We start from the raw sequence: 26,683 nt of genomic DNA on the forward strand, positions 1-26,683 counted from the left end.
CCCATATGTGCCTTGACCGGGCAAGCCTGGGGTTTCGAACTGGCGACTTCAGTGTTCGAGGTCGAGGCTTTATCTACTGCAACACCACAGGTCAGGCTCAATAATACAGTTTTGGCCCTGGCCGGTTGGCTCAGCGGTAGAGTGTCGGCCTGGCGTGCAGGGGACCTGGATTCGATTCCTGGCCAGGGCACATAGGAGAAGCGCCCATTTGCTTCTCTACCCACCACCCTCCTTCCTCTCTGTCTCTCTCTTCCCCTCCCGCAGCCAAGGCTCCATTGGAGCAGAGATGGCCCGGGCGCTGGGGATGGCTCCTTGGCCTCTGCCCCAGGCGCTAGAGTGGCTCTAGTCACGGCAGAGCATCGCCCCCTGGTGGGCAGAGCTTCGCCCCTGGTGGGCGTGCCGGGTAGATCCCGGTCGCGCGCATGCGGGAGTCTGTCTGACTGTCTCTCCCCGTTTCCACCTTCAGAAAAATACAAAAAAAAAAAAAAAAAAAAGGAAAGAAAAAGAAAAAAAAGAAAAATAATACAGTTTTGAGAACTAACTGGCCATTGGTAAACCATGAAACTATATCTCTATTTTTGTACCAAAATAAATTTCAGATGTATCAGTGACAAACAAAACTGGAAGGAAATTATTTTTAAAGTCTTAGGCAGATAATTCAAAACCCATAAACCATTAAGAAAATGCTTGGTAAATTTGACATTACGATAAAATCTCTGCCTGGGGAAAGAGACTTTCCTATAGCCAGAGAGAGGTGGGAAAAAATTTAGGTATCACTAAAACTTCCCTTGTCTCTGATAACTCTTGGGCCCAAGACTTGCTATCCTCTTATAACCCTTAAAGTAGTGGTTCTCTCATACTTGAGTTTACAGGCTTATTCAAATACAAATTACTGGGCCCTGCCCAGAATTTTTGTTTTCATAGGTATTGTGTAGGTAGGGTACAAAAATTTGCAATTTGAACAAATACCCAGGTAAGGCTGGTTCTACTGGTCCAGGAATCACACTTTGAAAACCACTGTTTTATGGTGTTCCCCAGTCGCCCCTTTTTTTCCTGAGACCGCTCACTACTATTTGCAGTTAGAGTCCTAAATCAAACCAAAGTGTGGATATAACATGAACTAAGCAGTTAGCTTCTTCCCAAGATATATTTACATGTGCAAAGACCTATACAAAGATAATCAATTATCTGCATGCATGCATAAAATTAGGTGCGTGCGTGCATAAAAGTGTCTTTATGTTATGACAGAACATAGGCTGTCCTCAATGAGGTGGATTTGGAGGAGAGGATCTGGGACAGGAAGGGAAGTTGGATTATAAAGTTCTTCTGTTGCCACTTGCAAAACGATATCTATTACTCTAACAAAACAACACAGCATATAATGTTATTTTAAGTCACAGGAAATAAAAGAGTTTAGGAAGTGAGAAAGATGGTTAGACGGTAGGCTGTAGTCAGAGAGCAGCATTTCAGAATGAGATCCAGGATTTGTAGCGTCTCAGCACCGGCAGCCAGCCACGGGAACTGCTAGCTGACACGGAAAGCAAATGAGCGTTGTTGATGAAAATAAATTTCAAATCTTTTATGTGATGTTTTTGTGCTTCATATTTGAGTTGGTTTACGAGCAGATTAATTTATGAACATATTATATACCATGATGCCCTCAGTAAGCTAGACTTCACTGAGTTTCTGTTCTCTGCCTTAGCCCAATATACAATTCTAGACCTCATAAGTCTTTCTAAAATCAGCTGACCAAAAGTGGCAATTAATTTTTCTTTGTAAGTTCTTCATTCTTTATAGTTGCCATAATGAGTTTCCTTGAAAGGAAGCTCTCTAAATCCTGTAGGGTCCTGCAGGTGTAATTACCACTACTGTAGTGCAAGTGGGGTACTCACGAAATAGCAGAATAGCAGGTCGCAGTTCATCAGAGTAAGCTCTTCAGAAAGCTCCATGCCTTCTACTCGAAAAACTCAGTTACAACACAGGTGACAGCACTACCACACAGGTGACAGCAATAGCTGACACGGTACATTCTGAGTCTTAGGCCTCCGCTGTTAAAGAAAGGTGACTTTTAATATAAATCTCAGTTAGATATGCTTTAGGAATTAAAGAGTAGAAGGAACACTGAGCAAGGCGTTAACTTATGGTATACCTATCCTCTGCTTTTGATTGGGGTTTGTTCGGGCCGCGCCTGTGCTTCTGTTGAGACACCTGTAATGTGCAGGTACCTGCCCTGCCTGTTTGGATTTATGATTATGTATGTACTGAGTGGTGAGCAAAGAAATCGCCCATCTCTGAAACATGCAGCAATTTCTCCACAGGCGATTCCACAGATCGCTTGAAGAAACACTACTTTTAGAGAGTTATTTTCACATCATATGTTGGCTATGATTTAGAAATCAAAAAGTCATATGAAGTCATGATATTTGCCATTATCAGAAATTATGTGCCTTTATTTTAAAACATAAAGTGCCAATCATCTATGCATAAGAAAACTCATTTTCCTTGAGTGTATATTTGTCCTTGTTTTAAAGAAATTTACACAGTCACAGTTGATTATAAAGTGGTTTGGCACGAAATTCCAGCGAGTCGCTGAGGCGCTAGGAACAGAATGGAGCAGACAACGTCTGCTGAACGTCTTTTGTTTCCATTTGCTCCCACTACTAGGGAAAGGTCATTTGTGATGATTGCGTGGACTTCTGAATTTCTCAGCAAACCCACATACCTGTTTGACGACTGTGGTGGTGTTGACGCCCTTTGCCCTCACTGGCTCCTTCAGAGTGTCTTTATTTTTCCTTCATTCTCTCTGCCCGCCCCCTTGTAAGTCATCAGGGCCCAGGCAGACACATGCAGGTCTTCATGTATCTGCAGGAATGGATAGGAACCGGGTGCATTTATAGTCCCAAATGGTGGGTAATCCAAAAACAATGAATACTTGGCTTTGAAATGCATTTAGTAATGTTTACAATTGTTTCTACCTTTCTAATTCCATTTTGCCAATGTTGCCATTAGTTTGCATTCCCTGAACATACCCTGGTTGGGGACTGAATGGGGAGGACCACAGAAAAATGTAAAGTGACTGTGGGAACCCAGATTGACAGGATTTTCATTGAATTGTCATTTTACTTTGGCTAGTTCCTTTGTTAGTGACCGAAAGCTGTTACCATATCATTCAGCCCAGGGCCTGGCACCCTACCTGCTACACTTCAAAATGCAAAGTGGCCCAGCTTCCCCAACCTTAGGGGGGCCTCTCTCTCTCTCTCTCTCTCTCTCTCTCTCTCTCTTCCCCCCAACCCACCCCATGCCTGTTTATTCTTTTTATTGGATTTCTTTTTTGTCATGTTTTCCTGGGGGAAAACACGTAGACATTAATAGAGATAGAATATTAAGAGAGGCTTGACTCTGTTTGCTTTGGGTCCTGGCCCAATGACTAGACAAGTTGAGTAAGCTGATTTAAGGACCCACACTGAGGTCTAAGCTGAGGAGATGTGAAGAGAAACCAGAATTTCCTTTATAGTGATTCTCAAACTGTGCTTCGCAGATCAGCAAGGTCAACAACTCCAGGGCAGCGTTCAAATATGAGATCAGATAACTTTGAGAATGGGCTCTAGCAGTCTGTGTTTCAATAAGTGCTCCGGGCAAGTATGATACACGCTTAAGTTTGACACCTCTACTTTAAGTAAAAGTGTTATCTGACAATTGGCACATTTTCTCCCCTCCTGGATTAACCCATGACATGAGTGTGCAGTGGGTTTTAGGAACCCTGACAGCTGGCACCAACATGGGCATGAAATAGAGATCTGTCACCTAATCCAGTGCTTCTTAAATTTAATATACACACAGATCACCCAGAGGTCTTGTTAAAATGAAGATTCTGGAACAGAAGGACTATATCCAGGGTCTGGTAGTCTGCATTTCTAACAGGCTCCCAGGTGATGGTGCTGGTCCGAGGGTCACACTGAATACTGAGATCCTAGTAGACTACAGGCCCTAGGAGGAGCGTCTGAGGTATGGACAAGCAGGGTGACAATTCAGGATACAAGGGGAAGGCCCAAGAGGGCCGAGTAGGCCTTGATCAATATATAACAGGGTGATCACTTACCACTCAGTACATGTCTCCAGGGATCCCTGCCAAGATGAGAGGAGCCCAGGGAGATGTCTGATGGGCAGTTAGGAAACCTGGCAGAGATCAAGGATGTACACAGGCTCAAGGTCAAGAGGACTCCTCGGTAAGAGGAGCTGAGCTGGAGAGGAGGACTCATATTAATTTAATAAACATTAGCCCCTTACTCTGCATTCCATACCAGATAACCCCAGACAGCTTGTGAGCTGCTGGTGAAAGTATAACTGACCCTTTAGCTGAGATTTGCTTTAAGCGCCTTTATCTCTGGAAAATGCAATTGGGAAATAGAGACACTAACAGACATAGACCGTCCAAACATCAGGCCTGAGTGAAGCTCTTGTCCTAGTCTCTGAGTAGCAAGGAGGGGTCAGGGTGCCTTGTGGGATAGGGCAAAGGAGAAGAACACTAGGTGTCCCAGTAGAGCCTGAACTCTACTTCTGTCAGGCCTCCCAATTCAACTTCCCCTCACAGTCGGACACTCCTTAACAGCAGGGCCAGCAGCCTCTTCGAGACTACTCTCTAGGGGGCTGTGAGGATTCTACTTATCAGTACCAAGACCAATTGCCACCAGAGGAAATACACGACTACACAACTTAGTTGCAAGAATCACACAGGCAGTTTATTACTCACAAATCCTTTTGTCATGCCTGGGTACAGCTTAAGGGGGCCCCATCAGCGTGCTCCCCTCGGCTGTCCTTGGTCAGAGCTGCGTGGAGACAGTCCACATTCAACGAAGGAGTCTGGGCAACTTCCGCAGCAGGGGGCCCCTTAGCTTTAGTACCTTTTCCAGCCAAGGCCTTCTAACAGGTGTCAATCTACAGGATTATCACATCAAACCACCATTTTGGGAGTTCCTAGCAGGGGGCCCTTTTTATGTTAATCTACCAAAATATCACATCAAGCCACTTTTAAGGTGTTCCTAGGAAAGCCTCTTGTTTATGTTAACCTACAGAGTTATCAGTCACATCAAGCCACTTTTTATCTATATATAAGTTCACACACACACTAACTGAGCCCTGCGCAAAAGGCATAGATAGTCTGCCTGTCATCTCTGGACACACTAGGTTAGTTCCTGTTCAGATGGTATAGCCTTATTCACTTGCCTTAATAGCTTTTAATATCAATTATATCTTAACTTCTTTCTATATCTCTTCCATCTTTTTCTCTATTTCTATATATTTAATTACTATAACATTATATTACTGTAACACTAAGGGCAAGTGAAAAACCAGCCCCAGAGGGTGTTTACAGCAGTAGGTAAGTGAGAAGCAGTCGAGGGAATCAGGCTCTACTGCTGCCTTGTAGGAATGGTCTGTCTGACTCTCGATGATGTAGGGCCAGCCTACATATTTGTGGTCTTACCTTCATCCAGAATGGCATGGAGTCTGATAGTTCTCAGCTTAGTGTTAGACTTCACGTCAGTTCTCCCAACAACATATATAAATGTATTAGGAGATTTATGCAGAGGAAGTTGAAAAGTGTTATTCATTAAGGTTAAGATCCCATTGGTATTTGAATTTTGTTTTGTTTTGTAATGAGTTTCAGATTAGGGAGTATAGGAGCAATTATTTTTAGCAATTCTCTGTATGCTCTTTTAGAAAACTGATTTGATCATAATTCCCTTTCCTGAAGGTAGAATGACAGAACAAAGCCTATTTACAGACTTTCTAGAATTAAAAATTATCTGTGGTATGAATAAAAACTATTATTCAGAGCCTAAAATTAATTTTCCCAACATGACCACCAACTGCACATTAATTTTTCATGTTCTTATTAATAGTCTGTAGTGACTTCCAAGTAGTTTTATCAAGGAGATGCCATTAGCTTATTTCTAGCAGAGCCTAAGTTAAGTGATAGGGTAGAGAGAACGTTTGCTCCCATTGTCCTCTCTGGTAGGGGCTAAGATTCCACCTATGCCCTGGCTGGATTATACAGTGGGATCCTCAAAGAGAGCACCGCCTATTCATATAACTAAATCTGTTTGGAAGTATTACCATCTTTCACTAGCTTTATTTGAAATTGTTGGTAAATCATACATCCTTATATTACTCAGTCCTTGAAATAGTCCTTGAACTATCATACTTGTAATCTAAATAGCAGGTATACCTCTAAAAGAGGGTTGAGAGAAAATGTTTAATCATTTTACAGCCTCAAAACATATGACGGTCATCTGTGCTCAACATTTTCATGAGCTCTTATACCTCTGGAGAAACAGATACACAAGGCTTTGCTTTCCATTCAGACTATGTTTGCAAAGGGCACATTACAGTTGTTCTGATAAAAAAAATAAGAACCCAGCTTAAAACACTTGCCATAGAGAATAAATTACAGTAGGAATGGGTGGTAATTATTAGGAACTTATTTTTGGAATAAAAAAACTTTCTTAATAAGGGCTATGTACTGTCCTCTGAAAGAAATATAGAATTTTTCACAAAGTCAAAAATACCCTTTTAGCAGTTTATGTACATATCCTATGGGAGTCAAATTAGGTTTAACATGTGTTTCCAGAAGCCAGATTCAAGCTGGGTTCAACCCATGGATTACATGGAAAATGTCAAAAGCAAATTTGAGTTTTTTTAGGATAATAACTAACTCAAAGTTTCAGTTTCTTCTATTTTTGAAGCAGAGTTTGATGGGCTTGAAGTATTCAAATCTTTCCTATAATGTGTGCAGAACCCAAATATTTTTAAGCCTGAAATAGTTGAATACATTTACAAAAATATTAGTAAACCAGTTAAACATCTTTCAATAATGTATTTTACAGAGTTAGTAGAAAAATAATAAATGTGAAATTAAAAAAATATATTTACTTTGCTCTCATCTTGTAGCTTTGCTATCCAGAAAGTTAGAATTAAAAGTGAGAATGCTTTGTGACCATAATTATAATAAATGCAATATTTGGTTCTAATTTTAAGACTGTTTTTACAGATGTAAAGGAAAACTCAGGCTAAATTAATTTTAAAAGAACTGAGTTCAGAGGAAAACAAATTAAGAAGAGCCCAAACTCAGTTGAGAAGATGCCACCCCAACATGAAAACGTAGATTCGCTTTTTTTCTCTAGTGTTAATACAGCATTTGGATTCTGTGTTTATTCCCTATAAGGCCTGGATTATTTAAAATTAATTGTTAGCTTTTAATTGTTAGCAGTACAGCCACTGTGAAAAAGAGTATGGAGTTTCCTCAAAATTTTAAAAATGGAACTGCCTTTTGACCGAGCAATTCCAGTTCTGGGAATATATTCGAAGAAACCCAGAACACTGATTTGAAAGAATATACGCCCCCTGTGATCATCGCAGTGTTACTTACAACAGCCAAGATCTGAAAACAACCCGAGAGCCCATCCGTGGATAAAAAGCTGTGGTACATTTACAGAATGGAATATATCTTGGCCATAAAAAAGAAGGAAATCTTACCTTTTGTGACAGCATGGATGAACCTGAGATTATTATGCTAAGTGAAATAAGCCAGTCAGAGGAAGAGTACCATATGATCTCAATTACATTGGAATCTAATGAACAAAATAAATGGGCAAAATAGAAACCGAGGCATGGATGCATGGAACAGACTGACTATAGTCACAGGGCGTTAGGTACCTGTACGAATAAAGGTGAAGGGATTAAGCAACAGTTTGGTGATAGCCAGAGGGAAAGGAGGGGTGTGAGTAGGTGGACTTGGGCAAAGGGTCTCAAGGTAAGTGGGGATGCAAAGAGCCATTGCTGCCTGACCAGGCAGTGGCACAGTGGATAGAGCGTTGGACTGGGATACAGAGGACCTAGGTTTGAAACCCCGAGGTTGCCAGCTTGAGTGTGGACTCATCCAGTTTGAGCACAGTGTTGCTAGTTTGTGGGATCACAGACATGACACCATGGTCACTGGCTTGAGCCCAAAGGTCACTGTCTTGAAGCTCAAGGTTGCTGGTTTGAGCAAGGGGTCTCTCAGTCTGCTGTAGCCCCCCGGTCAAGGCACAGATGAGAAAGCAATCAATGAACAACTAAGATGCCACAACAAAAATTTGATGCTCTCATCTCTCTCCCTTCCTGTCTGTCCCTATCTGTCCCCCTCTCTGTCTCTCTCTGTCTCTGTCACAAAAACAAAAAAGAAAATAAAGAGCCTTTGCTTTGGGTGAAGGGCACATGATGCAATGTGCAGATGATGTTTTATTGAGCTATACACTTGATTTTGTGAACCATTATTACCCCAATAATAATGGATTTTAAATTGGATTTTAAATCCAATTTTAAAAAAAGTATAAATGAACACAAAGCAAAAGAAAAAATTAGTATCATGAACCGAAAATCCAGCATTGCTCCTTTGTGTTCCAATATGCTTACCCACTGTTACAAGTTCATGATCACAGGTTCCTTAAGATGCCCTTACAATGCTTGTTAAATTAAATATACCTTTGCTACTTTACTTGTTTGTCCTAAGGTAGCAATATCTATATCTCACAAAAGGGTCATTAAAGGAAAAGGAAATGAAGAGCTAGTATATAAATTTTTTCTGCAGGTATCATCCTACTATAGCCACATTGGAGTAAGGCTATGTTTATTTAAACCTCAGTCAAATTGGTCATTTTCATAAACTGATTGATAAAAACTGGATTTCTCTTGGTGTTTACATGGGTCATTCACCAAGCAATAATGTCACCAGGAGTTACTGATCCCCTGGGGATTGCAGCTTAATTATGCAGAAATTTAAAATTGAGACTAGTAGTATAGTGCGAATATAGAAATTTTCCTGTCTTTGGGTGGTTTATAATTAAATTTAATACCTCAGATGGTCTTTTTGTTTGTGTAGATTTTAATTACTAAGTAGATCTGGTAAATTATGAATTATTGTATTATCACAAGTGATAAGATGTATGTGTTAACAAGCATTGCAATCTGCAGGTGTAACATATATAAGCAAGATTAATAGTATCAAGCAATTAAACTGAAGCTATTTTTAAAGGGAAAGAAAAGGTTTAATGCTACCCGTAAATGTAGCTTAAATTCTCTCTAAATATTTTTAAATGCATTAAAAGCATGTTCATTTTAGGAGTGACTTCCTTATAAGACCTCATTTCTTAGAGTAAGTTTTCCTTTCTAAGAATAGAAAAGCTTATTGAAATAATTTCTATCAGTAACTCATTCTATAAAGAAGTGAATTTTTTCCTTGGCTTTTTAACTCAATGAAGAAAGCCCAAATTAGCACAGGAAATTTTGTGTTTAGTGAATATATGTATGAACTAAATCCAGTTGGGCTAAAATGATTAAATTATTGATAAGGGCATTGTTGCTCCCAAAGCATTCCATTAGTTATATGATACTTCTTAAATATTTTTAGACTTTGTCCTTAATTATTCTATACCTGCATATAAAATAGAAGAAACTGTATTTGCTTTAATATACTTGTATGTACAACTTACAAACAATCTCATATAAAAGAAACATGCTAGGCATCTAATAACAATTATTTTGTTACGGGTTTCTGGAATATTTTTTCCACTTACTGAATTATTTTTATGCTGCTATTGACAAGATCAATGCCTGTATTTCTAATTTAGCTACACCTTTTCTTGATAGCATGACTTTACAGTGAATTTAACAAGATCTTGGTAAATACATATAGCACTCAGCAAAATGTGCAGAGCTCTTTAAAAACATTTTGGATCTCTCCTCTCTCTCTCTCTCTCTCTCTCTCTCCCTCCCCTCCTCCACCCCTCTCTCTCTCCCTCTCTCTCTCTCTCTCTCTCTCTATCTCTCCCTCCCTCCCCCACCCCTCTCTCTCCCTCTCTCTCTCTCTCTCTCTCTCCCTCCCTTCCCCACCTCTCTCTCTCTCTCTCTCTCTCTCTCTCTCTCTCTCTCACACACACACACACACACACACACACACACACACAATTTGGCCCTTGCCCTGGAATTATTTTGCAGTGTACTTGGCAAAGTGAAACTTCAAAAATAAAGCAATGTGAAACATTTATAAAACAGCACATTGTAGCATACACATGAAATATGAAAGTACTGGAAACGTACTTTCTAAGTACGTTTAGTAACTATGGCTGCTGTTTCTTGAAAGGCATTGCTTTGGCTTAGCTTTCGTATGTGTAGGAAAAGTAGTTTTTCTAAGTAGTTTTGAGGATATGTTTTATTCAATGTAGATTATAGGTGTATTCAGTTCCCCTCTTGATGATGCTGCATAGAGACTGCTGCATGTTTGTGACTGTGGGGTCATTTTTGAAGCTAAGCTAACACAACCCTAAACAGCAGGAAGGTTGCAAAAGAAATTGGAGGAATAACTGGGCATTTTGTTATAGAAATAATAGGAATATATATTATTTCTTAAAAATAGACTACTTTGTTTCTGTCTCCTATTTTTTTTTTCTTTATGCACTGTATGCAGTGAAATCAAAGAGTGATTGTTCATAAGAAATAAGAGGAATTTGGGCTTTGAGGAAGGAGAGAAAATATAGTATTCTATTTTCATCTGTGATGTGTTTTAACTTCATTAGTTTTGTTTGTTTTTTTGCTAAATGATATCTATTACAGTATGGTGTCAACTTTATCAAGTGATTTTGGTTTCAATAGGCGATAGCTGGGAAAACACAGAAAAGAAATTTTCCTACACATACGAAAGCTAAGCCAAAGCAATGCCTTTCAAGAAACAGCAGCCATAGTTACTAAATGGTTTTATTCAAATAAGGAAAGCATCAAAATACCCTCCAAGAACGAAAGGGGCAACTTCAGGGCATGGCACTATTTTAGATGTGATGCTTGAATTTTGTACTAGCAGCTAGATTTGAACCAGATGGTATCAGTTAAATATAATAATTTTTAATTTTGAAACAGAACAAAATTTGCCAATCATTGAACCAAGGTAATTCTTTTACTTATTTACTTATTTATATTTTTCAGCTTTATTGTATAATAAATGACAAATAGAATTATAAGATTCTTTAAGTGTACATCAAAATGATTTGATGTATGTGTGCATTGAAAGGATTCCTCCAGTCTAGTTGAAGACATGCGTCACCTCATGTATTTATTCTTTGTTGAGACCATTTAAGTTCTACTCTTAGCAGATTTCAGTTACACAATACAGTGTTACCAACTGTAGTCCCCATGTTGTACATTAGATCCTGATCAGTTTTTCAGATTGATGAATTTTTTTGCCAGTTGTCTCTTGAATAGCTGTGACTAGCCACACTAAATGTTTAATAATGCAGATACGGTTATCAGTTTAAAGACTCATTAACCAGGTGCCCAGAATGATTTAATCCAGCTACTTTTTGTTTTGTCTATTCTTCTGGTTCTCCTGATACTTTCAGCAAGACCAGTTAATTCTTTGTAATTCAGGAAAGCATCTATTAATTTAGAGACATTTTTAAATTTCTTAAAACAGTAAATATTAGCATTTGTAATTTGAAAGAATTAGAAGTGTATAGAGAAATAATGATTTTTTTAAGCTGCATATAGACAGGCATACTAGCTTAAAAGGTCTATTTTATTTCTCATATTAGCTATGGAGTAAGAGTCAAGAGGTAGATAAAAGTATATATTTATTGCTTATAGCTTATATATATATATATATACAGCTTATAGCATTTTTAAAACGGTAAATGTTACTTAGGCATTAAAATGGTTCCTGAAAAATTATAACATAATTTAAGATGTAGTTAAAAATACAATTTAATTATTTTATTGATTCATTTGGTAATATGAATAAAAGTACTTAAGTATTTGATCATATTGTTACTAATAAATTTAGATGTATGTGTGATTATATACTATGTTGTCACAGCTGTGATTCCTCCTTAAATGTAATTAATTCCTGAAGAAAGTATTTGAATCTTTTTTGGCCTCACTTTAACCCCACAGATGGTTATATTTGGTTTCAAATTTTGCAAATGGTAACATCTATTAATTGATTTTTAAATAGTTTCCTCTATTCTTTACTATTTGGTGTTGCTAGGAATTTGAAATTTTTCATTCTTTGCTGTGTGTTAGAATCCCACAGAATTCTAGATGAAGTTCCTAGAAAAAGGCTGTGTGAGGAAATTGTAGCCATGTTATATAAGATTAGAAGTAAATTGATAAAAACACATCAAAGTGAACTATTTTAATTTTCTTACAAAAATTAGATATGAGTAGCTTAGCACTTATTGAAAGTCTGAAGTGTTACTGTTTATGATGTATAATTATATACAGACCTTGTTTGGTATTCTTCTTAGCTGCTTATGCATAGATAACCATTTTTCTGCCTATGGAAGTAACTATGTTTTAAAAAACATACTTAGAAAGTTCACCTCACTAATAAGATACATTTTTCCTAAAATCAAAAATTAAATATCACTTTATGTTTCATTGGAAATAATTGTCTATGCTTGCCAAAAAAAAAAGAGGTTTCTACTATTTTTCTCTGCATTTAATTTTAAAATGAATATTTTCTCTAAATAGGAGTGAAATGTGAGAATGAAATTTTCTGTTTGGCTACAGTAATTTGTCATGTAACCATTTGCAAAAATCTGGTTAAAAAAAAAAGTCAGTAGTGATCATGGAATTTTGGAAAATTGTAATTTTTAACTCGAGGCATTTGTCAGACACTATACATTTATTTTTCTCGCCTTTTTGATGTGATTTATATTAAATATGGAAGATTTCTACCCTTTTAAATGTTGTTCTTTTGTGTTTTACATATAGAAAGAAAGTTTAATGAAATTACAAAATTCTAATTATAAAATTACAAAATTCATTTGAAAATTTAAAACTTGCATTTTACTTTATTATATTTTTATATATAATATTTGCTCAATTTGATCAGTTAAAAATTATAATTTTTTCACAGCTGTAGGAATGATTCCTCTTTCTGTTGCTATCACACGTACTGTTTTGTGAATGTTGGTTTTGTCTCTCTGCAGACGGTGGGTCCGGCTGCTGTTTGGGCGAGAGTTTCCCCTGCAGGACCTTCTGGTGGTCTGGGACGCCTTGTTTGCAGATGGCCTCGGCCTCAGTTTAGTGGATTATATTTTCGTAGCCATGTTGCTCTACATCCGAGATGCTTGTAAGTGTTAATGACCTTGTCTACATTCAAGTAGGTGGTCCTGATTTTTTTTTAAATATGTTTTATCTTTTTAATACACTTTATCTTTTATTCTATATTACCATGCCTACGTTTTATAGTAGGCAATATATTGACGTTTCAAAGGAACATGCTAAATATTTTTTGTTAGTTAACTGTGTACATATTGGGAGATGTGGGTGATTTTATCTCTAGAGAATAGGAATACTCTTCATAACCATTTTTCTGAAGACTTGACTCTTGCTTTAATCTCCTCATTATACACATTTGTGAAATGCACATAGAAAAAGCCAGTATTTCAGATATGTTTAGAGCTCCACCTTCTGACAGGTAGATAGTATTCAAGGATATTTCATGAGAGATTATAGCTGTTTTTTATAGTATCAACAACTTGCCAATAAAAAATCAATATTACATTTAAAATATTTTAAATCTCAGTTATATTCTCGTCAAACGTATTTCTCGATAGAGTACCAAATCGCAGCTGTATCGCATCTCATCAGCTCTACCCTGAGGTGCCTGCCACTGTCGGAATGCCAGCGCCTGCCCCTTTCAAGCAGTCAGATAATCCCCAGCTTGAAGAAAATAGCGGAGCATGTTTTAAATTTCAAAATACCTCAAATTGTTTTCCTTCTCAGAAAAAGAATCACAGTTCACAAAATAAAGATTTGTAAGCCAAAATATAATTAGGAAAGATTATACAAAGTGATGATTAAATAGGAAATTTAAAAAACTATCATAAGAGTAGGACTTTATCAGAAGAATATAAACTGTTTCGAGTTATTCATAATCTTGACTGTTAAATAGCTGTGTGGTTCTCTTTTATTCATTCATTGAATACCATTCGTGCCAGATGCTCTTGTTATGCCTCTGGTAACACTAATAATATTCTTTAAAATTTTAGATTATACTTTTTTAATTTCTCCCAAATTACTTGAATGAATAAATGACAGGAGTACCACATTTTATCCAAAAATTGTGGGGGGGTTTTGTGCCTTGAAGGTCAGATACTTTGGGTTTTGACAGACAAAGTGAAGAGCTCCTTTTTTCTGAGTCAGAGCTAATCATATAAGAACATGGAAATAATAAGAGGAAACATCTGGAAAGGAGAGAAGGATGTTTGGGTAGATTTGATGGTCTAGATTTTTGGATATTTAATACTAGTCTCCCATATTAATGTTGCCTGATTTTTTTTTTAATGTAAGTAACATAAAACCAAAGGCATGAGACACTTTCTTTATTTAAAAAGAATGCTTTCAGTAATACAGGATGGGGCAAAAGTAGGTTTACAGTTGTTTGTATATAAAGTAATATGATAATTAATAATACAAGGATAAATTCTGTTTTATTTACTCACAACTGCAAACCTACTTTTACCCTACTCTGCATGTTCACAAAATTTTTCTTAGCAAAGAACTATTAAAATGTATTCTGATTTTCTATAGTCTTAAACAATTATTTGCCTTTTTCTTAGGTGTATCACAACTGTACATTTTTTTGGTATTTTTCTGAAGTGAGAAGCAGGGAGGCAAAGAGACAGACTCCCACATGTGCCCAACCGGGATCCACCCAGCAAGCCCACTAGGGGGCGATGCTCTGCCCATCTGGGGCATTGCTCCATTGCAACTGGAGCCATTCTAGCACCTGAGGCAGAGGCCATAGAGCCATCCTCAGCACCCAGGCCAACTTTGCTCCAATGGAGCCTTGGCTGCAGGAGGGAAAGAGAGGGGAAAGGGTAGAGAAGCAGGTGAGCGCTGCTCTTGTGTGCCCTGATCGGTAATTGTACCGGGTGGATGCTCTACCACTGAGCCAATTGGCCAGGGCTCACAACTGTATTTTTAATTTAATTTTCCTGTCTCCTATTCTAAGATCTACTTTTTAAAATAAATGAAACAGGCAAATTTTTGGCAGCTGAAGCTCTTACAAATTTTTTAATCCTCCACTGATGATGTTATAAAACATACCGGTACATGTGGAAAAATGCAGGGGTGATGAAGTTGTTTATTCATTTCAGTATTTAATCCAGCTTATTTTAATTTGCTTGGTTAAATCCCTAGAAGTGCATGAAATCTTCTAAAGTAGAGCGGTTATTTATTATATATGTAAGGGGCATTCCCCTGTCCTCAAGAAGCTTACCAACTCATAGGAAAAACTGGTGTAATTAACTTTAAGCTAACACATCCAGTGCTGTGGGTGAGGTGTGGACAGGTACCTAGAAAGTATAAAAGAGAGGCACTGAGTTCCCCTCTGGACCAACTGTAAATGATAAGAGAAAATGATGTAGATGTTGGCAAGCTAGATAGGGGGATCTGCATTTTTGGAAGACGGAACAGCATGAACAAAGGCTCAGATGTGAGAAACAGCTTCATGGAGGGTTGAGTATATGTGTGTTTCTGCAAGCTGTATTTGATATTATTGTAGTCCAAAGGGACATAGAGACTAACAGGTTACGAAACTGAAGAAGAAGACAGGAATGGGGCCATGATAAAAGTCTTTATCCTGTAAGTGATAATGAGCTATTGAAAGGTTTGAATTAGAAGTGTGGTCAGTTTTAGATTACTCTGGCAGCAGTGTGGAAAATAGACTTGGGAGGGACAAGATTAGAGCCAGGAAATCAGATAAAAGGTTATGACAGTAGTCCAGGGAGAAAATATTAGATTAGAGAAATCTTTAGAACTGAAGTCAGCATGTCTTGGTGATTAAATATGACGAGTGAGGGAGAACAGGAAGTCACAAGTGATCCCTAGCTTGGAGAGTTGTGACTTGGTAATATGTATAACTTGGATAGAAAATACAAGAATTAGCAGGTTTTTGGAATGGAAATGACTAATTGAGTTTTGGCCATACTGTAAGAAATAACTTGAAGATTTAGAAAGCAAAAACTCAATGAGTATCAAGGCTACACACTGAATTATGTGAATGCTTGATAGTGGATATGATCTCCTAAGAATGGGTTAACCATATATCTCAGTTTATTTGGGACAGTCTTGGTGTGCAACTGCTTTTCAAGAGTAGTAGTTATTAATACTACCATCTTTCGCTCTCAGAGGCACCCATTAGGGTCATAAGAATTGTATGGTCAACCTGCCTAAGGTGGATGCTTACAGAGAGAGGACATGGCAGAGCGGGACTCAGCAATAACATCAGTGTCTGAGAACGTTTTCAGTGTTAATACCAGAGAAGCAAGAGCCAAGGAAGAGCTTGTGTTGGAAACTCACAAAATGGTGTTATCTGAGTCAAGGCCGGTGATGGGGGTCAGGAGTACTGGGAACAGTAAGGTGAGGTTGGAAAAGTCCGTTCAGATTTGGTCCTTTGGAGAGAGAGTGATCCGATACCCTTGCCAGAATGTAGTCAGTGGAGTGGAGCAGGAGCTGGATTATGGCAGGTTAACGAGGACTGAACAATGGAATAACAACAGCCTTTTCTACAGTTGTGCTGCTCTTGCTCTTGTTGTTTTCTGTATGCATTACATTTTCAACTAAAAAATCACCTAAATAGGGAAGAATGGCAAATAGTATCTATAGAATAATCCTTAAAGAAAGTCAACAGAGAATGGAAGAAGGAAGGTGTGACTAGAGGTCCATGTAGAGGCAAGGAAGGTTGGCTGGCTGTCTTTAGACTGAGGCCAGGTTACATTGGAGGTGGGGAGAACTGATGGGAGGTGTACTCCTCAAACCAGTCTGCATTCCTGTCTCAGCACTAATTTTTCCCCCCTGCTCCATGGATGAAATCTATGAAAAGATAAATATAAATTATCTTATAAATTATTGAAGTTATGCCCTGGCCAGTTGGCTCAGTGGTAAAGCATCAGCCAGGCATGTGGAAGTCCTGGATTTAATACCCAGTCAGGGCACACAGGATAAGTGAACATCTGCTTCTCCACCTCCCCCCTTTCCTTCTCTTTCTCTCTCTCTTCTCCTGCAGCCATGGCTTTGTTGCAGCATGTTGATCCTGGGGATGGCTCCATAGCCTCACCTCAGGTGCTAAAGTGGCTTGGTTGCCAAACGGAACAACAGCCCCAGATGAGCAGAGCATCACCCCACAGGGGGCTTGCCTGCCAGGTGGATCCCAGTCAGGGCACATGTGGGAGTCTGTCTCTCTGCTTCCCCGCTTCTCACTTAAGAAAAAAGATTATTGAAGTTTTAACTTGCTTATTGTTTGTTCTTCATACCCTCACTCCCCAGTGAAAGACAGTATATATTTCTGTCTTGGTTTTTCTACCGTATCCCACCATCTAGAACAGGGCCCGGTACATAGTCATACTCCTGACAGATATTCTTTGAGTGAATAATAGAAGAAACAAGGAGTCAGAGGCTATGAAATGAGGTCAGGAGTCCTGGGGGAGACTGGCTGTGGAACAGGAATAAAATCCGGGTGCTGATCCTGGAAGGAGACACTAGGCAGGTTTCAGAAGTGGATTTATAGGTAGAAAAGATGGAGAATGGAGGAATTCCATGTCTGATAAAGGAGGAAGCAAGGTTGTCTGCTATGAATGAGGCAGGGTCGTGTAGACGTTTGAGGGGAGTGACTTAGAGGAATGGGAGAGATGGCTGCCCCAGGACTAGGACAAGCCTGGTCCAGCTGTTGAATATCCTACAGAGAAAAACTGCGGGCAGTGGCATCAGGCCTCGAGGTTATATTTTTTTCCCAGCCATGCTCAGCAGTCCAGGCAAGATTCAGAGGAAGCAGATCATGAGAGCTAAAGTCAAGAGCTTGTGGTCAAACAAAAGGACATGGAGCAGTTCTGGGAGTGGCCAGTGTGGTTGAAACTATTAAAGGAGAAAGCATCACTGAGGAGATCAAGGGATTGTGAGGGGCCAGGGGTTCTTGTTTGGTCCTCCATGGGTACGTCACCTAGAATCATGATTCAAAAGGATATAGAAAGAAGCATAGTGAGTAAAGCAGCCGAAGTCTCAAATAAATGCAGAAGAGTGACCACAAAAATAGCTTTTATTTAATCAACCATTTATTCAGAGGATTAGCCATTCATTCAACCAGTATTTATGGAGTGCCTACTACATATTTCCCATCTATCACGGTGCATAGATGACAGTCCTCAAGGGGCTTGAGGGAGGAATTGGTGTGTGCTGTGGACTGCAGAGGAAAGGGGTTTTTACAGAGACATAGGAAGCGATGGTTGGGAAGCAGAATCAGGGAGCGAGCTGGTGCCCCGACCCCAACCTCTGGAGGCTGCCGGAGCAGCAGCAACTCCGGGAGGCCAGGCTCAGAGGGAAAGGCGTTAGTTCCTTAGAGAAGAGGATGGGTAGGGGCAGCAGGAAGCGGGCACAGAACAGTATTGGGTAGAACACATTGAAGGGCAGTACTAATTCAATGAGCTTCCATTTTGAGCCAAGACCAAGAACAAGAGGAGGGTGGACAGTTTGCCAGCCTCAACATTTCAAATGGACATTGGTGTCCAGTTCTTGTTTCGTCTCACTCGATTCGGACTCGTGAAGCCCAGTCTGGGGCATCCAGAGTGGACATGGCTCTGGGCATGCAGGTGTGGGAGCTCAGGTGGCATGTTTGTAGCTCAAAGAATGATGCACATGAAGAAACTGAAAGCCTGCCTTCAGTGACAGCGTTCCTTACTTGGGGTCCGTGCCTCCTAGTGGTTCAGTGGAGGCTTCAAAGGGCCTGTGAGCATCCCGAAGCTGAGCCAAGTACTGTAGAGAAGTGCATTTCCCTGAGTCAAGGGTATCTCGTTTCCCTATCTTCTCAAAGGAATACGTAACCAAAAAGGTGGTTATAATTTACTGTATCAGGTTCCAAATCCCGATTTTTACAAGCACAGATAATTAGGCCTGGAATGAGTTGAATTATATCCCCCAAAATATATGTTGATGTCCTGTTGTTTCAGAATATAACCTTATTTGGAAATGTACTCACAAAAATTAGGGGAAATTTCAAAATGAATATGAAGCAATAAAATATTCCCTCGGTGGCTGCAGATGTAATGAGTTAAGAGGAGACTGTACTAAGGTAGGATGGACTTCTAATGCAACAGGACTGGTGTCCTCTGAGAAGAAGGAAATGTGGGCACAGGCTTGCAGAGAGGGAAGACGGTGTGAAGACACACAGGGAGAATAATGCCCTATGAGAGCCGAGGCAGGGATTGGAGCGATGCATCTACAAGCCAGGAAATGGCAAGGATTTCCGCTGTCTCTGAAAGCGTGGCGAGCCGAGCGGCTGGGCGGAGTTTCCCTCAGGGCCATCAGAAGGAGCAGCTCTGCCAGGAGCTGTGAGAGCGACAAAGAAGAGTTCTTCCCTGCGGGTCTGAGAGGGGCATGGCCCTGACAACACCTTGAGTTTGGACTTCTAGCCAACAGAAGAGTTAGACAACAGATGTCTGTTGTTTTAAACCATCCAGTTTGGGGTTAGTTACAGCAGCCTTAGCAAACTAATACAGTGCCCTTGGCAGTGAAGTACTTTAAACCAGGCACACTCAGTCTGTGGCATTAGACCCAGTGCCCTATTTAGGTCTTATTCTGCCTTTGAGGTTTCATGAACCAAGCTCCAACTTCCAAGTTTAGAGGTCAGGAAACCAGCTCAAGGCCACAGGGCTAGTGACAGACCACCTGGTTCTCACATCACCCTCTCCATTCCTAAAGCACTGCCTTGATTGGATTAAGTAAAACTAAAATTTTACATTAGAAAAAAATGACAATATGAACATTATACTACTACATATTTTTAAATTTAACCTTGGAAATGATGGACAAATGACATAAGAAACTCTTGCTGTACTAAAGGTACATAGTATCCATTTCTAAATAGAATTATTCCCAAATATTTTAACCAAACCATAAATGTTTTTACTTTCTTATGTAATATAAGAAGGGCTTTTTGGTGTCTTTGCTAGATTATTTGGATTAAGATTATATTTAAAAATAAAGGTTAGGAAATGAAGAAATATTATTATGAGCCATTACTCCGGTAGTGGTTTATTGATAGCCATACTCCCATCACACTTTAGTCTTTACTGCCTTATCCCATACTGGCAGTTACCCCTGTGATTTCCTGCTTCCCCTGGCTGTCCCTACCTAAATACCGCACCTGTTGGTGGGCCTAAGGTGGGGTATCTTTTTCCCAAACCTTCCCCAATTATTCCAGTCCTCATTGATCTCTCACTTTTGCAGTCCTCTAAGATTTTAATCAATGCCGCTCAAGGTAGCATTTAATTAACTCCATCTTTCTTGTTCCTTATTGGGCATACCAGTCCTGTCTTCCCAACTAGGTCGCAAAGCCCTGAGAACCCGAGCCACAAGCTGTAATTCTCCCCTTTCCCTCAAAGCATCAGAAGTCCTTCAGACGCTCAGGTGGTATTTGGGGTGATCTCGGAGAAAGGGCACTCCAACACCTGGGGGTGGGCGCTGATTTGGGTGGGGTAATTACTGAGAGGACTGGGGCCCAAAAGCTCTTAGAGACTAACCCAAATAAGTAATGACTTTTAAATAAACTTTTCAGCATGGCTTTTTTTTTAATAGCACTGCCAGCTTTTTAAATTAAGTATCTAAATTTTTTCACATCTTTTTTTTTATTGATGTAAATTTTTACTTTGTTTTTGACTAGTATCAGAGAAACACATTTTGTCTAACTTACAATTTAACATAACTTTTATTTGTCTTGTAAATTGTATTAATAGCTGTAGCACTAGATTTAAATCCATTTCCTAGTAGATTTTTCCACCCAGAAAGTATTTTAAATGTTTATTGTCTCTTTTGTTTTTCCATCTCTCTGGACACTTCGGAAACGGAAACTTCTCCTTCTTGGCCGTTCAGCCACTTCCTTCCTTGTCTGTTCAGCGATAGACATGTGACCAGCTGGACTTTTCCGCAGTGATCAGTAGCGGTCACCTTCAGTCATGTTTTGGCCTGACCTGCTGTGGCAGTGGTGTCCTTTTCATGGTGTAAAGCAGTGTTCATTTTTATTTCATTTCAGATCTCCACTTCTCCTCAGCCACTACCTGTCCGCCCACATTTCCATCTGTCCTGCCTCAGAGCCTCTGCTCCTATGTTTTCTCGTTAAGAGGATGCTCAACATTATACTGATGTCAAAATGCACTTTATTTCTACTACAGATTGAATTTACTAGTCTTTTCTGGAAAAGCTTTCCCCAAACTCAGGGACGAGGAAGAAAGACTTAACTCACAAGGCAGTGTGCGCAGAGTATTAGCAATGCTGAAACTGGGGTTCTGAGTTTTGAGGGGTATTTAACACTTCCTGACTGCTAGCTCTCTTCCTGCTCAGACTATTACCAGTCATTTTTATGACCACCTTGGATATGGATATTAGTGTATCCTTTGAGTTTAAAATAACATGTATACTACTTTATACTTCAGTTTAAAATTTCACTAATACACTCTTTTCTTTTGATGTTTAGATTTTATAAAATTTACTTTTATTCTAGAGAATTTTTAGGTTCCCTTATATTCCCCACCGCACAAACACGCAGCCAACTCCATCAAATGCCTCACCACAGTATTACATTTATTACAATCAATGAACATATATTGACATGGCGTAGTCACCTAGTGTTGACAGTTTACATTACGGCTCACTCTCAGCGTTGTACATTCTGTGGGTTTGGACAACTGTATAATGCCATGTACCCCCACCATTATAGTATCATACAGAGTACTTTCTCTGTCCTAAAAATTCTCTGTGTTCTGTCTACTCATCTATTTCTCCTTCCTCTAACCTGTGACAATCACTGATCTTTCTATTGTCTCATAGTTTTACTTTTCCCAGAATTTCATGTAGATGAAATCATATAGTATGTAGCCTTTCAGGTTAAATTCTTTCACTTAGTAATATGCATTTAAGTTTCTCCATATCTTTTCATGGTTTTATAACTCATTTCTTTTTAGCACTGAATAACATTCCATTTTCTGGATGTATCACAGTTTATTTATCCACTCAGTTTCTAGGGGACATCTTGTTTGCTTCCAAGTTTTGGCAAGTATGGCTAAGGCTGCTATAAATATGTGTGCAGTTTTTTGTGTGGATGTAAGTTTTTATTTCAATTGGGTGAATACCAAGGACCACAATTGCTTGATTATATGGTAAATGTCAGGATCTCAGCTCAGCTGGTTGGGAGAGAGAGTTGAGCTGCTAGATGTCAAGTACCAGTTAAAGCAACGAGTCAAAAATTAAACTGGTAATCCTGTAATCACTTAGTGAGGTGGTCTAAGCAACAGTCAAAACCTGGAGAAAGTGTCAACTTTCTCTGTTCCATTTCATCCATCCATGGAACGTCATACTGGTCAGGGATCCAGTGGGTCGGCACTAACGTGCGGTCATCTCACTGTTCAGGAAGCCCTTAGGCTGGGGGGCTGTCAGAGCGGGATGCTCGGAGTGGGAAAGCATAGGTACTAAGCTGAAAGAGGAAAGATATCTTTAAAATGTCGTTGTCCGGCCCCCACAAGGAGGGGTTGGCAGACGCGCATGAAAGGACCGCTACTGAGGCCACATGTAAGGACATCTGGGAACAAAAGCACTGGACTAGGAATACAAGTGCATAAAAGGTCAAAACCAGCTCCATTGGCTGAGACCATTCCGCAGCTCCGCTCAGAGACCACAGAACGCTGGCTGTGCTCCACGTGGTGGAGAGGGGACACTCTTCCCCTGTGAGGCCTGTCAGGGAAAGCCTTTTGTATCAGTCAGGGTTCTCCAGAGAAAATGAACCAAAAGAATATAAATCAATATAGGAACTGGCTCACACAATTATGGAGGCCTATAAGTCCCACAATAGGGCATCTGCAAGCAGGAGAACCAGGAAAGACAACGGTGCAATTCAACCTAAGTCTGAAGGCCTGAGAACCAGAGGGGCTGAAAGTCTAAGTCCCAGAGTTCAAAGGCCCAAGAGCCAGGAGCTCCGATATCTAAGGGCAGGAGAGAGTGGGTATCCCAGCTCAGGAAGGGAGAGGTCGCCCTTTCCTCACCTTTTTATTCCGTTTGGGCCCCCAGTGGATTGGAGGAAGCCCAGTCACTGGTGAGGGTAGTTCCCTTCACTTAGTCTACTGAGTAAAATGCTAATCTCTTGCAACCACACACTTGCAGACACATACAGAAACAACGTTTACCAGTTGATCTGGGCATCCTTTAGGCCAGTCAAGGTGACACATAAAATTTACTGTCAGACCTTTGTAATAGTCAGTGGTTAGGCCTGAAAAGTCTCACATAAAACTGCCAAACTACCTTCCAAAATGGTTGTACCATTTTGCATTACCACCAGCAATGAATGAAAGTTCTTGTCATTCCGCATTGTCACCAGCTTTTGGTGATGTCAGTGTTTTGGATTTTGGCCATTCTAATATGTGTCACATTTTGTTTTTAATGTCTATTTTTTGCCTGAAAATAATTTTAATTTAGACAACTATGGGGAATAGAGATATAAAAGGAAATTTATTATCCTATTGAAATTCTATTCTGTGTTCAAAGTGAATACCTGATATCTCATGCTGGCCTTTTACAAAGAGGAGGAAATGATATTATCTTCTAAACCATAGATATGCCCTTTCATGTTCTCACTGCCTCTCACAGTTTCCCAGTGTCCCAGGAAGCAACATGACTGGTGGATTCAGGAGCTCTAGAACATCTTTAATGAGCAAAAGCCCACAAAGCCAACAAAATGACATTCGTCACTGGACTCTTACAGGAATGCTCCGGGTTCATGTCCACCTGTTGCAGCCAAAAGAGGATGCCAATAGTCTTGCGAGTTAACTGGACTGTTTTCTCTGATGATTAGAGAAAGGAAGATGGGGATCTTTGGCTTCCTGACTATTTTCCCTAGTTTATCCAACCAGTTGCCTCCCCACCTATATTTATATTCTTCCTCTTCAATTCACCTTCCTAGCTGCTGAGTAGAAACATAATTAAAAAAGTGATTGAGGATATCAGATATGAGATGCATTTCTCAGACGCAGACTGAGATGGTAACTGAACAGCACCAGATGTTAGACCCCAGTCCTTGTGTTTTGGCTAAGAAAGAATTTAGAGCCAAACGCAAGCAAAAGTTTATTTAGAAAGTCACAGAGGTATAAATGAGCCGTGGAAGCAGTGAGTCAGCTGGGCTGTGTGAGCTCAGGAAGCAAGTTACAGAGGCAAAGGAATGACCCTTGGAGCTTAGGAGAAAGAAAGCAAGGGTAACAAGCCTGCAGGTAGAAAGGGGAGGAAAATGGGATGGGATACTAGAGAGAGAGAGAGAGAGAGAGAGAGAGAGAGCCTGAGCTGGGTCCTCGGGGCTTTTATCTGAAAGTCTCAAGGGAGGATGTGCAAGGCCTTATATGGGAGTTGTATGAAGCTATTCTCCAGCGCCCTTGTTCCTCTTCTGTGGGGGTCTGCACATGACCAGCAGCATGTCAGGGGAGGGTCCGAACCGAATGACCAGCGATATGCTGAGGGGGAACAGTCACCTTGGAGGAGAGGTCCCGCCTTACAGTTATTTGTTGCTTGGCACTTTGGGCTCTTCTCCCCGGTGACCTTCCACACCTGGCACAGTCACCCTGGAGGAGAGGTCCCGCCTTACAGTTATTTGTTGCTCGGCACTTTGGGCCTTTCTCCCCGGTGACCTTCCACACCTGGCCTATCATTCCTGCTCTGCTCATGCCTGTCTGACTGCCTACTATTTACCTCCATTGCTCCTAAAACCCCATTAAAGTAGGATAAACCCACAAGACAGAGAATTAGGAAGGAGATTACAGCAACTTTGGCAGCAGGAAAACAGATGGATCGGTGATAACTGATTTAGCAGATCCAAGAAAACTAAATATAAAAGTGATCATGGAGAAAACAAAGAAATAACCCATAATATTCCTCAAAGTATTGAAGTTAACAGTGCTGAAAAACCTCTGGAAATTGGTAGGGGAAGGGAAGGAGTTAAGATTGGAAAATGAGAACTGGTTGAAAGGCTAATTAAGAAGCTGTTGTACCCAGATCTCCAATCTTTACCTCCAGGATTTATCCCCTGGGGAAGGTAACACGGAGGGCCTTGAGACTAGGGACTCAGGGAATTTCAGTGCATATGGAGCCCGCTGGTCGTCTTTACATCTCAAATAGCAGAACACTGAACTGAAGCCAGACTTCCTCCAGGAGGACGTCTGGGAGACTCCTCAGTGGAGGAAGCTCCTAAGTCTAAGGGAAAAGGTCCAAAAATCCAGGGTCAGGAATTAACCAAGAAATGCCCTTTGCTAACCTCAGAGTTAACAAACCCGCCCCTTTCTGCACAGCAGTCCTGAGGTTACCCTTGTACTGCCCCATTCTTAACGTGAGTAGATAGCCAGAAATCATTCCACCTTTGAGGAAAGCATCAAAATGGAAGCAGGCACCTAAACGAGCAACCAGGACCAAAGTCACCCGGAGGACAGGGACTACACAGGGAGGAGAAAGCTTCTCAGAAAACTAGGAAAATGCATAAAAGAAAAGCTCAAAGGAAAAAATATAATTGAAAATTACAGTATGATGAAAATAAGATTGCTAGGCTATAAAGTGTAAAAAGTATCCCAGAAAGTAGCATATAAAAGAGTTACAAAATAAGAAAATTAGAGAACCAGGTCAGAAGATCCCATCTAGGTGAAATTTGTTTGGGGGAGAGAGAGAGAGAGAGAGAGAGAAGAAATAAACACAAAATAAACAGAAGGGAGAAAATCATCCAAGAAACAATTAGAGAGAAATTTATAGTTAAACAGAAAAACAGGGATTTTTAAATTGAAAAAAATAGTTGCAAGCCACAGTACATCATTGTGAATTCCCAGAACATTAGTGAGGAAGAGAAGAAAAAAACAAGTCACATAAAAGATTAGGAATTAGAATGGTTTGAGGTTTTTCAACGGGAGACCCCAAAACTCTGGAACAGTACCCTAACATTTGAAGAAAAAGTTTTTTGCAACCTGGAATTCTGTATCTAGTCAAACTATTAATTACTTATAAAAATTTGGCTGAGGGAGCAGGCCAGAGGCCTGGTGAGAAATTCCCTGAGAAAACCTTGAAATTGACAAAATACCTAAAATTTTGAAAAGTATTGAAAGGAGAGTCAGATACCTGGGTGAGCACTTAAGTTTAATTTATATTAAGGGCTGGTTGGCTCAGGGGTAGAGTGTTGTCCCAGCATATGGATGTTCCGGGTTTGATTCCCGATCAGGGCACACATGAGAAGCAATCATCTGATTCTCCACCCTTTCTCCTCTCCCTTCTCTCTCTCTCTCTCTCTCTCTCTCTCTCTCTCTCTCTCTCTCTCTCTCTCTCTTTCTGTGTGTCTCTCTCCTCCTCCCACAGCCATGGCTTATTTGGAGCAAGTTGGCCCCTGGCACTAAAGACGGCTCCATGGTCTTGCCTCAGGTGTAAAGTAGCTCAGTTGCCAAGCAATGGAGCAGTGGCCCCAGATCCCCAGATGGGCAGAGCATCGCCTGGTAGGAGGCTTGCCAGGTGCATCCCAGTTGGGGAGGATGTGGGTGTCTTTCTCTCTCCTCTCTGCTTCTCACTTAAGAAAATAAAATTAATATTAAATATA

The 26,683-nt window shown here is 40.1% G+C and overlaps 1 protein-coding gene across 3 annotated transcripts in view; it reads left to right on the forward strand.

The window, feature by feature from the left end:
• Nucleotides 1-26,683, forward strand: part of TBC1D5 (TBC1 domain family member 5) — a 545,405-nt gene that overhangs the window by 381,133 nt on the left and 137,589 nt on the right. For all 3 annotated transcript variants that reach the window (XM_066245714.1, XM_066245713.1, XM_066245715.1), the window contains one exon: nucleotides 13,017-13,159. In XM_066245714.1, coding sequence (XP_066101811.1) covers nucleotides 13,017-13,159 — 143 coding nt within the window. The remainder of the gene's footprint in view (nucleotides 1-13,016; nucleotides 13,160-26,683) is intronic.

The sequence above is a fragment of the Saccopteryx bilineata genome, chromosome 10, assembly GCF_036850765.1.
Source record: "Saccopteryx bilineata isolate mSacBil1 chromosome 10, mSacBil1_pri_phased_curated, whole genome shotgun sequence".
Classification (NCBI taxonomy): domain Eukaryota; kingdom Metazoa; phylum Chordata; class Mammalia; order Chiroptera; family Emballonuridae; genus Saccopteryx; species Saccopteryx bilineata.